Source organism: Ursus arctos, unplaced genomic scaffold (genome assembly GCF_023065955.2).
Source record: "Ursus arctos isolate Adak ecotype North America unplaced genomic scaffold, UrsArc2.0 scaffold_7, whole genome shotgun sequence".
Lineage (NCBI taxonomy): Eukaryota > Metazoa > Chordata > Mammalia > Carnivora > Ursidae > Ursus > Ursus arctos.
The window spans coordinates 25,383,947-25,399,006 of NW_026623089.1; the positions used below are offsets into that span (position 1 = coordinate 25,383,947).

The 15,060-nt window shown below is 54.4% G+C and overlaps 1 protein-coding gene across 1 annotated transcript in view; it reads left to right on the plus strand.

Moving 5' to 3' along the window:
* ARL3 (ADP ribosylation factor like GTPase 3) overlaps positions 1-1,607 on the plus strand; it is a 35,126-nt gene extending 33,519 nt beyond the window's left edge. The window contains exon 6 of the mRNA XM_026494001.3: positions 1,327-1,607. Within this exon, the coding sequence (XP_026349786.1) occupies positions 1,327-1,374 (48 nt within the window). The 3' untranslated portion in view covers positions 1,375-1,607. The remainder of the gene's footprint in view (positions 1-1,326) is intronic.
* The last annotated feature ends 13,453 nt before the right edge of the window (positions 1,608-15,060 follow it).

The window sequence follows — 15,060 nt, forward strand, 5'->3', positions numbered from 1 at the left end:
CCACCTCGGCCTCCCCCCACCCTTGCCCCCACTGTTGCCAGGTGCTGTCCACCTCCAGGCTTTGGGCGGTGGCCAGCCACGTCTTGGCAAACGCCCTGAGGTCTGCCTTGGGACAGCCAACGGATTATCTGGTTCTCCTGCCCAAGTGCTCTGATGGCAACTGGCGGAGTTTTAATCACTGTAAATTCAGGTTATGGTCAGATTAGCCAGGAGATAGGATACCTGCTGCTTGTTTTGCAGTGATGTATTGTTTATGGGATTAATGCTCCAAACGGCCAAGGGTGTCAGCTGATATTTATTACTTTAAGCTGTCTCAGCTGTTCAGGTTCAACTGCTAGCTCCATGGTCACAGGAAATGCGGGCTCTGCATGTCATGTATACCCTGCGATGTGCAATGTGACCGGGACCTCAGCAAGTATGTGTCACAGATGCAGAGGAAAGGGATTCGTGCAGCGTCCTCCTTTGATTTTGCTCTGGGCTTCTGAGGGAACTCCGCACAGCCCTGAAGGTCGGAGAGACTCTGGGGAAAGGGAGAGCATTCAGGGATGGCTCCAGAGGGGGTTGAAAAGGAGGTCATCTCTGGCAGGCCTGGCATCTATAAGAAATCACGCTGCCCGCCAGGTGGCTGTAGGCATTGTGTGGTCTTTACCCCTGTCCCTCTCCAGCCTTCTAAGAGAGGACACTTTCAAGGTCACTGTGCCTTTAAGGGAACCTTCTCCCTGGTCCCTCGGCTTGGTAGTGCTTAAAGCTGCAAGAATCAGGCCGGCCCTTTGAAACCTCTGTGTGTAGTGCCACACGAAGGGAAGTAAGCGCGCATTGCCCCAGTGTGTGTCCAGTAACACACACTGCAGCCGGTTTGTTTTTCCAAAAGAATTTAATTTAACCCAAGTGTACACTGTCACACTGTAAACACACTGGGGCACCAGAAGGCTGGCTTATTGAATTTAATGCCCTGGCAAAGGTCAGCTTTCAGAAAAAGCCAAAAATGGCTGGAATCTCTGATAGCTCTTCAATCAGGCCTTGGGTCCAGGCAGATGTGTTTATTTTTTCAGAGGGAGTTCCTGAGGATCCATCTCAAGTTCAGACACTGGGCACTCCCCCTCCCACCTCCCTCCTGTGCTCTCAGAGATCCCCCTTCTCCTCCCCAGGAGGCCACTGTCTCTGGTCACCCAGGTGGGCCCCTGGGGCAAGTAAACTCCCTGGAGCTCAAGGTTGGGGAAGGGAGGACCCGGGACACCCCCCCCCCCCACTCTCCAGGCCTGGGCTTAAGTGTGTGGTGCCTTTCTTACAACTAATATTGCCTTTCTCTGCCCATTTCCCTCAAAGGACGGCATGAACTGGGTCTGCAAAAATGTCAATGCAAAGAAGAAATAAAATCTAGCCGAACGGAGAGACGCAGGAGCTGCGGGAGCTGAATTCTGTCCTGAAAAACACTAATTTGCTGCTTTCTGACCAAATGTTTTTCCATCTGTGTGCAGCTACAGCTGTTTGAAGAGAGGGAACAACACAGTTTAAAAAGAATCCCCATTCCAGCAGTAGATTTAACTGATCTCTGAGGTTCAGTATCATTTTTCAAATAAAGGAATTATATTATTTCCTCTGCATAATTGAAATAGTATTAAATGTCTCAAAGCACATGATTAGAAAATGAGATCTTTTAAATGAGCAAGAGATTACATTGCAGTTTAGACAATTCCAGTGGGCTTTTTTCTTTCAGAAAAAAAAAAGAAAAAAAGAAAGGAAAAGAGGAAGAAGCAGCTTATGCTGCATTCATTTATTTCCTGACCTGTCCCTTACATTCCTCCCTACCCCCCACCCATGGCTCCGAAACCACAGACAGTGTTTGCTGGTGCTGGGCAGTGATTTTCACCATCACCGAGCTAGGGTGGGAAGCGGCTGGTGGGGGGAGGGGAGGGATAGCAGATGATTAAACCATCTTGTCATGCAGGTAGGAGACTGTGTATGTAATCCTCACCCTTTGGGGAGAGAGGGAAAAAAACCTTTCTTGCAAACAAGTCACCACAGAAACATACCTCGTCCCCACCCCCCTAACCCCGCTGGCCAGCCACACAGGGATGCAAATTCTTATGACTTTTGACTGTAATGACATCTGGAATGTAAGGAGAGGTGGGAGGTTTAATTCCAGAAAAATTACAAGGTCCTTAAAAAGCCCTCACATCGAGGGCTCAGACTAGCGCAAACAGGCTTTCTCCAGTTCAGTGAAGCAGTGAGCCTCCGACTCTGAGATTAGCTGGCTTCTCCACGGCCGTCCTATAGAAGGGATTTCTAAAGCTCAAAGAATTCTGTTTAAATGATCACAATAGGCCGCTGCTATCAGATTTTAAAAATAAATGCGGCTTTACCATGAACCTGCTCCACTGAGAAAAGGCTGGCAGATCGATTTTTAGAAGAGATCAATTTTTACAGTGCTGGCAACTCGGTGGTGTGGGATGCTGGCGGGTGGAGAGGGTTTGCTGCTGGGAAGAACATGGGTGTGCGTGATTGCTGGGCCAGGCCCCGGGGAGCCAGAGTCACCCCAGCTGCTGCTGTCCCCTGCCTCGGCTCAGCAAAACGGGCCTCTAAGGGCGGAGAGGAGAGAAGGGCAAAGAGAGCGTGTCTCCCTGAGCCGGAGGAGCTGCCCGCTCCCGCGTCGGCGCAGGCCGCCGCGCAACCCTGGGCTCCTGAACTGAGCTCTCCTCTGGTGCCTGAGCTCCGGGGTTTTCAGAGTGTGCATGAGACTGTTTGGGAGCTAGGGGGTCCCAGGAGGCCAGCCGCCTTCTCATCCTGAGAGGTGGCCCTTCCCAAACCCACCGGGGCATTGGAGCAGACCGAAGCGGCCACTCCAGCCCCGGGCCCTCGGGTCCCAGCTTTTTTTTTTTTTTTTTTGGACGAAGTTGTGCAGCCGAGGCTGCGGCATGGCCAGCTTCAAAGACCGTCTGGGGTGAAAGTCATTCACAACGCCAGACTCGAAAAGGTGCCCTGGGGTTGCTGTGGACAGACCAGTAAGGACTTGCAAAACAAAAGAGGGTGAGGCTTCTTAAACCACTGGGCTGGTCGCTCCCTGCAGCCTCCTGGCCTGGCTTCTCCGTCTCGCCCAGGTGCCTCGCTGGCTTCGAACGGAGGCAAAACAGAACGATAAGGAACCAGAAATCCCTCTTCTGTCAGGCTGGAAATGCGGCTCTAGTGCTGGAAGATGGTTTCTCCCTCCAGAGAGTGCACCAGGGATGTTACCTGAGGGGCAAAACGCCTGCTTTGAGGTCTGCAATTTGGAGCGCTGTGACATGGAACTTTGGCTCGGCCGTGCATGGTCTGTGAAATATTTTTGTTCTTTCACCACCAACTCAGGGAACTGTTTGAAAGAGCCCTTCCAAGGCCTCGGCCAGCCCGCAGAAGCCACTTGCCCTCCTCTGATAACAGCCTCTGCGAACGCTCAGATTGGCCTTTCAGCTCAAGACAGAGCCATTGCGGATGTCGCCAGCTTTCATCTGCCCTCCGGGCCCTGCTGAAGCCTCCAGGGGCTCGTGGGGGAGAGGAGCGAAGCCTGAAAACTGCGGAGTTTGAAAGCTCCCGTTTGTGAAAAACAAAACGCCTCTAAAGCCCTCTCTCCCTCCCAGCCCCACCCCACCGCTGTGGCCGGGACCAGAAGATGGAATTTGAAGCCAGAGCGGGGACACCCGGCCTGGCGTCCCCCCCCCACGGCCCCGCGCCCCAGCGGCACTGGCCCCCTCCCCGGCCGCGACCGCCCCGGCGCGGCTCCCGGCGGCTGGCTCCCGCGCCCCGCGCCGCACACCCTTTCCCCTTCACTCTCCCGTGGTTACTATGGAAACAAGGGTGTCATTGATGTGGGCTGAGCTGGGGAACATGTCGGCGCACAGCTGAAAGTCAGCGATTGTGCCGGCGGGTAGAAATGTGCCCGGGTGGAGGAAGTCCGCTGCTCCCGAAACTGCTGGAAGGACGTGGTCCTGCCCCTCCCTCCCTCCCAACTCCACTTCTCTCTCTCCTGGCTTTTGACAAATTTCTTTATTCCCCTCTGGGCTAAAGCGGTGGCTATTTTTGTGCCACTCGGTGCCCCACCCTCCCTGTCGGCCGCTCCTGATCCGGCCTGGCCTGGAGGGTGACACTGTGTCACCCTCGCCAGGACGCGTCCCTTGATTCCCGTCAGAGTTTGCTTTGATTTCTCTTTCCTTCTCAGGGGCCAGTTCTGACTTCCTTTTATTTTTAGCTCTGCACTCCATGTGGCGGCAGGGTTCAGTCGGATCCATCGAAAGGTTCTTTTTTTATAGTCCCTTTTGAAAATGATAATCAAAGGAAGGGACGTGGTATTTGGTCATGTGGAAAATTCAATGTATAATTTAGACGTCTGTCAAAAATCTGACAAATTAAATGTAGCTGAAACGAAGGCAGCCCAGAATGTGTTGTGCTCTTTGCCAGAGCTGGGAAGGGGCCTCGACTGTGTTTGTCCTTTCAGAGGTTAGCATTCCTCAAGGTGCTCCTTTCAGAAGAACGCCAACACCGCCACCAACGATAAAAACAAGGCTTTATGAAGCCCCTGCTACACAGCGGGCGCCTTACCTCCAGTACCAGGCAGCATGCAACCCACTTTGCAGTTGGGAAGACTGAGGCACTGGCCTGGGTTAAGGAGTTTGCCCAACCTCACAGAACCTTCAGTGCAGGAGGGGGCTGGAGCCTTGGATCTGCATGCTGTAGCAAGCTGTCACCTCTGCAGGACAAAGACAGTCATGGCCCATTTCCCAGCAGTCTTAACCTACACCACCCCTCTCACCCTCCAAGTCCACACCAGCATTGTTGCCCTGGGGTTCCTTGTCCCGGGTGTTGGGTGTTCCCTGTCCTCACTGCAGCACAACCATAGATTTTGTACCATCTTTTGCACGGACGGGAAAAAGGAACAAGACATTGGGAAAGGCCTGGCAAGAACACTTGGAATTACCTGGTACCTAATACTGCGTCTTCCTTTTAGAGAGAGTTCAGAGAGGGAAACAGACTTGCCCAAAGTTACACAGTAGGGGACAGAGCAGGCCTGCATTCGGGGTTCTGCCCCTGGAGCAGAAAAGCATGTATTCCCCTTGGGCAGCCTAGCTACACACCAGAATGGCTGGTCCCAAGGGCCCGCCTTTAAAGGCAAGCTGTTGACAGAAAAGAGGGGCGCTCGAGGCAGGAGGAGGGAGGTCTAGGGTTGCCAGATAAATGACAGGGCTTTCAGCTAAACTTGAATTTCAGATAAACAAAGAATTGTTTTTAATACAAGTATATCCCATGCAATATTAGGGACATACTTCTAATACTCAAAAAAATTCTTTGTTTATCTGAAATTCAAATTCAAAAACTGGCCTTCTCAGTTTTTTGTTTGTGTTGTTTTGCTCAATCTCACCACTCCATCCGGAACACCTTGCTCAATGAAGGGACAGTGAGGTACAATTAAAAAGTCTGTTCCCTGGAGTCAGAGAGGCCCAGGGTTCAATCCTTGCCCATTCTAAATCAACTCTGAGATCTTGGGCAAGTTACTCTCTTGGAGTCCTGCTTCTCCACCTATGAAATGGGATTGAAATGGTAGGGAGATTTAAAAGAGAAATAATGTAAATAAAGTACTTAGACCTAGGGCAACAGCTAGCACAAAGTAGGGACATTCCGGGGGCCTGGGTGGCTCAGTCAGATAAGTGTCCGCCTTCGGCTCAGGTCATGGTCCCAGGGTTTTGGGACTGAGGCCCGCATCGGGCTCCCCACTTGGAGGAAAGCCTGCTTCTCCCTCTGCCTGCCCTTGCCCTGCCTGTGCTCTCTCTCTCTGTCAAATAAATAAATAAAAATCTTAAAAAAAAAAAAAAAAAGTAGGGACACTCTGTGCCTCAGTCTCTTATCTGTAAAATGAGGTAACATCACCCAGTTCTCCAGAGGACTGGAGGCAGCTGTGCGTGTCCCGTGTAGAGTAGGTGCTCAGTCATTGGCAGCTATTATAATAACTGGCAGAAATTCTCGAGTCCAGACCTTCCCAGGCCCCCAAGACCTCTGCCTTCCCTCCTCCCTTCCCATGTGGCTCTGGAACTTTCAAGGCAACAAGCAAGCGGCCAACAGTCTCCTGAAGGTGCTGGCAGCCCCCTCCTCTCCGGGGCTCCCTGGGCCACCCCAGCCACACCTCTTGCAATTAGATTTGTGAGTGGGAACAGGCTCTTGTCAGAGGCTCCTGATTGGCTCCAGGCAAAAACACAGTTTAGCGCTCAGTCAAGCTGCATTTTAGGGCCTCTGTCTCTCTCCCCCCCTCTCCCCTCTTAATTGCAATCTGTTCAGTGATTTCCTTTTCCAACACTGCGGAACACAGGGAAGCTGCAGCACCAGGAGTCGGGCCGGGAGGAGGGGAAGAGAGCTCCTGCTCCCTGCAGTGAATCTACTGGCCCAGCACTGTGACAGCGTGTGTGTGTGTGTGTGTGTGTGTGTGTGTGTGTGCGTGCGCCCAGAACCAGACACACGCATGTGCATGTGGACATATGACCACCGACCAGGCCCCTACAGTCAGACCAGGGAAGTTGTTAGGGGGCACTCACTTGTGCCGGGTACTTCACAGCCATTATCTTATTTAATCCTTGCAACAACATCATTAACAGTAGGGCTCACAGAACTTGAATCACTTGCTCAAGATCACGCCAGAAGAGAGGGCAGAACCAGATTTGCACCCAGGCCTGGGTCGGTGCCCGGCCCCAAGTGCACACCATGACACAGGTATTCCTCGCTTTCCGAAAGGTCACATTTCGCCACTTCGCTGTTACGAAAGACCTACATTAGTACCTGTTTTCAGTAACCGAAAGAAATCTGAAGAGGATTTTCGCTTTTGCAAAAAAAGCCATTACCATACTAGTGTAGGTCTTGCCTAAAAGCAAAGTGGCGTAATGCGAACTTTCGGAAAGCAGGGGCTACTCTGCCTTACACCGTTGCTGCTTGTGAAAGGCTTCATCGGAAAGCTCTACTTTCAGACAGCAGGGGAAGAGGGGCCTGTACCTTTTCACCTTCTGGTTTGTACGCTCAGAAAAGATGCTAAGGAAGCCTGCTGCACAAAGGAACACGGGGAGGTTTCCTTCCCCAGAGTGAATAGCAGTGTCCCAGGGACAAAAAGACTTTGCTAAAGAAATAAAATATTAATGACAGAATTGCAGAGATCAAGCTAAGTCAAGGAGAGGCAGAGTTTATGGGAGAACCTGCTGGAATACCTGAAGCTGGAAGCTACGAGGGCTGGGGGCGGCTTTGCTAAGCAAACAGCTAGCCCTGTTAGTCAATCGCCGCCTAGATCCTTCCAGTAACCCTACAAAATAGGTATTCCTGTCCCTATTTCCTAGTTGGGGAAACCAAGGCCCTCAAAGGTAGGTCACTTGCCTAGCATCACACAGTTAGAAAAGGGCTTGTCTGGGATTCTGACTGACTGGAAAGGCCATTTTTCTCCCAGATGCCCTCTTGACTAGATGCAGGGCTGACCTGCTGGGAGCTGTGGTGGGGTGAGGCTCCAGGAAACAGGGAGGTGGGCGAGAGGCCTACCTTCCTCTTTGTCACCCCCCTCTTTGGGATGCGCGAGCCCCTTCCTGGAGCCCCCGAGGTGGGGGCTGCGCTGGAGGCCACGGGCAGAGGGGGCTGGGGGCCCGGTCCCACCCTGACAACAAGGAAAGACGCTGGCGAGGCTATTGCTCCTTGGGCCCTGGCCTGGCATCACCTGCCTCTCCATTCTCACCTGGGCTCAGCAGCCCCCGCCCAATGCCCTGGCCCAAAATGAAAGAGAGAGAGCATTGTCTCCCTCCTCAGACCACCAGTGGGAGGAAGGAAGGGCAGGCGGCCCACAGAAGCACACGGACACTGCCTGCCCATGTTCTTTCTTTGCCTGGTTAGCAGAATGCGTGTTCCCGAGACTGGACAGGCCCGTCACCTGGGCCACTGCTGACTCATATGGGAGAGGGTGGCCCACGTCAGGGTGCAAGGCTTGGCACTAGCTGAGAGTCCCTCAGCTGGGTGCCCTTGTGTAGGGCACAGGCGGCTCCGCCGTACTCGGTGGCCGGGCCTATTACACCAGCCAGAACCCCTCCTCGGGCCTGGCTTTCAACTCCGGCCCTTGAACCTAGTCCCCAGTCCCAACTGGTCAGCCTGCAGCCCAACAGCCTCCCTTCCTCAGCCTTCCTCATTTCCAAGAGGTGGAATCGTTCAAAATCCTGCTGGCATGCCACCCCTGCACCCCTTGGATTCAGTCTGGGGGCACAGGACAAGCCTGATCCGGGGCTTTCCATATGAATGTGGCTCCTCCAGGGCGTCCAGATGACAGGGCCAGAGCACTTTTCCCGCCTGGACGCCACAGATGGCTTGGGAAGAGAAAGAGATAAGGAGCTTTGGTTCGTAAGCAACAGCCCATCCTGCGGTGGGGGTTGGGGGACACACAACCCAGCCCAACTCTCCCCTCAATTCACCCAGATCCTGGGGGTTCACCCTGACTCCCTGGGCCCCTTTCCCACCCTGGGACCTCCAGATCTACCAGAGCAGCAAGTTGGGAGGAAGAAAGAGGGAGGAAGGGGAATTCGGGGGCTGGGGGAGGTGTCCGCACAGCTGCAGGCAGCCCCCCTACCCCCAGTCTGTGAATGGGCACATCACCCCCTCCTGCCCGCCTGCCACCACTCCTGAAACAGTTGCTCCTGATGAAGGCAAAGCAGGCAGGGCAGCTGTGAGCATTCTCCATATGCAGGGGGTGGGTGTTTAGCCTCCCCTCCCACCCCACCCTGCAGCTGCTGCCACCCCCCATGCCAGGAGGCCGAGTGGGCACGAGCACCCAGGCTGCTCCGGGGCCCTGGGCCTCCTCTCCTTCCAGCCCTCCCTCCCCAGCCCACGCCCACAGCCTTCACTTGACCCATTTTGGAGGCAGAAGTTTGTGTGTGTGTTTGAGAGAGAGAGAGCGAGCGAGCGCGCACATCATTTCCCCAGTTGGTGCTTTTGATTTCCTCTGAAGTATCTTGATTGCGGACGTACAATGGCATCTTGCTGCCAGTGCTCCCTCAGCAGCTTCTGGCTCGGCGCCGCCTCCTCCCCAGGGCCCAGGGTTTTCTGCTGACTCCAGGGTCCATGGCCGGCTGGCGGGGAAGGAGAAGGCCTCATCCGGGCTTCCATTCTTGGCTGAGCGGTGGAACCTGGAGGCCCTTCCTGTCCTTGGGTGGGGGCCAGCCTGCACCCTGCAGCCCTACCTACTCTTTCCCTTGGACCTCCCTCTGCCTCCTGGGTGGCCATCTTGTCCCCTGCCTCCTGGCCCTCACCCCTTTAGTGCTCAGAGCCATTGTTCTAAAACAGTTCCCCTGCTCAGACGTCTTCAGGGGCCTGTGGCTCTGAGACTCAAGGCCAAACTGTTTATCCTGTCATTCAAGAGCCCTCTGATCTGATCCCAAATCTTTTTTTATAGATCTGTTAATCGTGGCCTCACGCAGACCCTGAGCTTCACAAGAGCTATGCTCGATGTCCCCCAACCTAAGCCCCCGCAATTTTATTTCCCCAGCTGTGCTCATAGTCACCTCCTCCCTGGAGTGTCTGCCCCTCTTTTGTGCTTTTCTTACTCATTTTTAGGGCACGATTCAAGTCCCATATGCCCAGGAAGATGGACTGGTACCCTCTAGCCCACAGGGCTCCCCTATGAAGCTCCTAGAGCCCTGAAACCCTCAGCATTTGGCATCCGTCCACCCAACCATTCATTCATTGGTTCATTCATTCAGCAAATTATCTCTTGAGCAGAGGCAAAGCACTTATAATGCTTCATGCCCTGGCCCCCTTCCCTCATGCCTTTTTTACTTCATTACTCACTGCTTTGCCCCTCACTCCTTCCAGCCACGCACACCCCCTTGCCTTTCCTGAAACAAGCATCAAGTGCCTCTGGTCTTTGCGCTTGTTTCCTCTGCCTGAAACACTGTTGTTTCAAATACCCTGAGACCTTGCCTCCTCACTCTCTGAAAAAAATTTTTTAAAGATTTTATTTATTTATTTGACAGAGAGCAAAAGCTGGGGGAGGGGCAGAGGGAGAGGGAGAAGCAAACTCCCCACTGAACAGAGAGCCCCACATGGGGCTCAATCCCAGGACCCTGGGATCATGACCTGAGCCGAAGACAGACGCTTAACTGACGGAGCCACCCAGGCGCCCACATTCTGAAATATCTGCTCAATGTCACCTTCTCAGTAAAACCATCCGCAACCATCTCCCTATATAAAACTCCCATGCCCCCCTACCTTCCCGGCATGCCCTACCCCCTCACCCTGCTTTACCTGCCTTCACAGTACTTATCACCAACTCACATTTATTGATTTATTGTTTGTCATCTGTCCCTTCCCCACCAAGTTATCAGCTCCAAGAGGGCAGAGAGTTTGTCTGTTTTGTTAACTGACGTATCCCCAACACTGGAACAGCACCCAGAATTAGAAGGACCTCAATAATTATTTGTTGAATGAATAAATGAGTGAATGAATGAAACAGGCAATGTCCTAGGCTCTGAAAAATCAAAGACGACTAATATTTCTCATCCTCCAGGGACTCACAGGCTAGTTGGACAGTTAAGCTCTGCAGCATGTAACTTGACATGTAAACCACAATAGTTGGAATACCGCGTGAGAGTCCTAAGTGCACGGGAGTGTGGTTGGCGCACGAGAACAGAAGCATTGTGAGAGCTATCAACGCCCCAAAGTGGACGGTGCCAGCCACAAACCTGGCACTTCACGTGCCTCATTTCATTTCTCCTCACACCTTCCTGGAGAGGGTAGGGAGGGGCACACGGCAGAGGCAGAACTCTGAGTCTAGGTGTACAATCCAGGCAGAGGGCTCAGCAGAGCCACCAGGGCACAGAGCCACCTGGCTGCTGGAGGACTGACTCTAAGCCTATGATCTGATAGGTGGAGCTTGGCTTGTTGCAGCTGCTGGAGATGGCATTTGGTGTGGCTGGAGAGTCCCTGTCTCTTAGGTCCTAGTTGCCCATTTTGCATCCGAACCTCCTCCCTACTCAGTGCCCTGTAGTAGACACAGATGTGGAGAGTGTCTAATGACAACATCCAATTCACAACCAGGCAGCCAAACATCCGTGTGTCACATGACTCACTGCCATTTTTTTCCAGGTGGACCAGAAGTCCACACCATCCTCAACACTCAGGTCTCAGATACCTGCTCCTGCAATTCACTCCTGACCTGCAATTTTGAGATGTTGCCTGTGCCAGCACTAACACCCCGTCCTACAAGCTGTTGAAAACTCTGCCACACACCACCCCATACATCTCCCTCCTCTTGCCTTAATGTAAATAATGAAAAATAATCTATGGCAGTGAGCAGATGGGTTCTTTCTCAAGAAAGACCCAATTATTGAAGATCTAGTGCAAGGGGAAGTCATAAATATCCCAGTTTGCTGCAGTTGAGAGGAATTAACCACACAGCAATTAAAGAAAACTGGTTGCCCATGGAGGAAACATGCAGACTTCCAGTGCAGAGCTCAAGGGTAAGCTTCCTGCCAGGGACAGGGGATTTTAGGGAAGAAGGCCTGGGCTCTTGAAGGCTTCTCTCACTCAGTGGGTGTGATTCCCATATACCATAGAGAATACGGTAGAGATCAAAGCTCTATCCGCCAGATTTCCATTTGTTATCTGTAAGAGCTTTCTTTCCCTGTGGAAGCAGTGTCTTGAGGAATTCAAGCGGAGTGACTACATCTTGCTCTGGAAGGGAAGAGAGTCTTTGGCAAGGGTAGAGTGTTGGAGGAAGAGAGAAGCTGCCAGAAGAAGGTGATATTCTTGAGGCCAGCCCAACTCCTGCTCCAGATCTGTAACCTCTCACCTGATGAGCCCCCAACCCTGGCTGCCTCTGCCCCACTCTCTGGTCTGTCTCATTTCCTTCAGCCTCCATGAGATCTTATCTCTGAATCCCAGGGTCTTGTCCAAAGTATAGGGAAGGGGCAATCTAAGAGTGTTGTCAATTTCCTTCCTTGCCCCTTAACTCAAAGAAACAGGACTCAGAGGGCTCTAGAACCAGCACAAGGCCCCCAGGTTCTAGAGACCACTGTTTCTAAGGCACCTCCACAGAAGAGTTTTCCAAACTCATACAGGGAGACCCTCACTGTAAAAGAGGGGCTCAAATGTGGTGGGGTCTGTCCAGGGACACCCGGGAATCAGTTTTCTACCTCCCTTTACCCGGCAGCCCCAGTAGGGTCAACATCCGACCCCCAGCCCTTTCTTCGTAGGCCTAGATCACTAGGTTGGGGAACGACATATCCCAGACCCTCCATCCACCCACCCTGAATTTACAGGACGCAGAGGCGGGGTAGGGAATCCCCCAGGGGGCCAGGCTCGATCTTGAGAGTATGCCTAGGTTCTCCCCCACCCTCAGATGGGAGAAACTGAAGGCGTCTGAGAAGGTGGCACGGTGACAACGACAGGGCCTTGAGTGGGTGGGTGTGAACAGGAATGGAGGAACCCAGAAGCGAGCTTAGAAGGTGGGGTCTCGCCTCGGGAGAGGGGCCCGGGGCGCTGACTCAGCGGCGACGCCCGCAGGGTGCTCCCGGCTGCCCCACCGCCCGCCCCGCCCGCAGGGCGCCCTTTGAAGCCGGGAGGGGGCTTTGATCTGGGGTCTGCCCCTCTCAGCTGGCCCGGCCAGATGCGCTGGGGGAGGGGCGGAGGAGCCGACCACCCCCGGCCTCGCCTTCCCGCCCCCCCGCACCGTAACCCCCCCCCCCCGGCCCCCGGCCCCCGGCCCCCGGCCTGTTTCCGGCCGTTGCGGGGGCACCCGACCCTCCCCCCCAAGCCTTGCAGCTGTTCCCCAGCTGCGCGGCCCCACCCTAAAGACAGCTGGGAGAGAGGCTGGGGGCGGGGAGCGGGCCGCAGCTGCCGGCCCGGGCTGGGACGGGGAGGGCAGCGACATGAAAGAGCTCGGGCGGCGCGGGTGGCGGGTGGAGGAAACCCCCCGGCGCTCGCCTCCCCGAGGGCTGCGCACATCTGGGCCACAGCAGCCACCGCCCCCCATCGGTGGGGTGGGGGAGAGGCGCTCCTGACACCCAGCCCTTCCCGGAAAGGGGAGGAGTGACCGCCTCTCGGGGAAGGCGGGAGGGCAGCGCCGGGGTGTGAGAGCCGCTATCTCTGAGCCGCTCGCGGTGTGAGGCCCAGGGTGTGGCTGTGGGTGCCCAGAGTGTAGGAGTATGCAGACCAGGGTGGGGTGGGGGGAAGGCCCCCTTCACACCTTCTCCTGCAGGCCTTGTGCTTGGGGCAGTTCCAGCTCTTTCTGGGCCTCCTCTGCCCCTGACCCTTTGGGAGGTGGGTGACAGCTGCTCCTACGAAGCCGAAGCCAGGGACAGCTGGGTGGCTGGGGACAGCTGGATGGGGTGAGCGCCTCCCTGCTTCCCTGGCTGCCCAGGCACCCCCAGGCTGTGCTACTGGCAGCTGGCTGCTTTGCCTGCGGCCTGTGTGCCTGAGTGTGTAATTGTCTGCGGTGGGCTTCCATAGCTGGGACCTGGTGGGGCTCAAACCCACCCCACCCCCACCAGTCTCCCTCCAAATCCCAGTCTGACTGATGTATCTGGAGAGATGACCCCTCCCATCAGCTAAAACAAAACTAGGCCAAGTGGGAAAGAAATTGGGCAGTTTTCTATCTTGGCTCCCGACCCTTGGCACAGAAGATGTCCTAGGGCCCCTGACAACCAGAGAAAGGGAGAGTGAGACAGGAGCAGATGTGAGTGGAGTTAAATGTTTATCTGTCCACCAGCACCTGCCCCCCGGCATCCTTACACCCTGGGCTGCAGGGCCACTGTGCTCCAACCATCTGCCCCCTCACTTTAGCCCCAAACAGGTGCAGGGGAAGAGAAGGGGGCAGGCCAGCTGTTGTCATCCTGTCCTGGCTCCGGCTCCCTGCCGAAGTGGGGAAGGGGAGCAATGAAGCAAGGGTCCACCCACCCGACACTGAGTCATTTTCTATTCCCACAGGATGGGAAGACAGCTTCTACTTAGCAGGACCAAGACTCTGTCTTGGTCTGGCCAGCCCACTGGCCAGGGGAACATGGCCTAACCATGGCCTGACCATGCCCTTCAGCCTGGGTCCTTACTTTAATGAAAGGGGAAGTGACTAGGGCTGGGTGAGGCTGGGATCCCTGGCACAGGACAGCACTTACCCATGGCCCCCTGCCTTGTTCTAGCCTTCCTGGGATAGACGGCATTTGGGCCCTGATTCTACGCAGACAAGGGGAAAGAGGACTAGGCACCAGCAAAGGTTGCCCCTCCTACTAGCACAGTAGAAAGGCACAGGCTGCTTTATGACATAAGATCCACCTGAAGTGTTAGGCAAAAACCAGAGATCCTTTTTAAAGATCACTCCCCCCACCCCCAACAGAGGTGTCTCTAGCCCTTCCTTCTATCCGAGGGTCCCCGTGACAAGCAAGACCCTAGCAATCCTTCATGGCAGCACTTCTTTTAACTGGGGAGTTAAAAATACAGATTCCTGGGCCTTCGACGGCTCCCAAGGAGTCTAAGCAGGCCCCAAGAATCAGCCCTTTTAACAAGCTCCCAAGACACTAGAGAGTTTGAGCAGCTCTGCCAAAGGGGATGGGGTAGAATGTCTTCCTCACCTTGCTACCGTACCTCCATGCCTCTGAGAGCCAAATATTTTCCTGACTGCCCCGTGTGCAGGGCAGGGGCCCGGGCCCAAGTCACCACAGGAAGCATGGAGCTGAGTGACACCCCCAGTGGGGGCCAAGGCCCACTTAGACTAAATTACAAAAAGAGGATCTGCTCCATTTAGGCCCACAGCCCTGCACAGTGCCTGGCACTTAGCATGTGCTCAATAAATATTTGTGGCCTGAAGGAGGTAATTTTGCAAGACTCACAGAAAGGTATTTCTTCCTTTGTCTGTCCTAGCTAAGAACATGCTGGCAGAACCTCAAAGAAATGCCAGGACCTATGAAGCAGGGGGCTGGGCCTGGGAGGCCCTCGCTCAGCAAATATTTGTCAAATGAACCCAAGGCTGAGAGGAGATGTAGTTAGTGCCTGACGAACTAACAATCACAGGCCTGGAACAGTCTAGATGGAGCA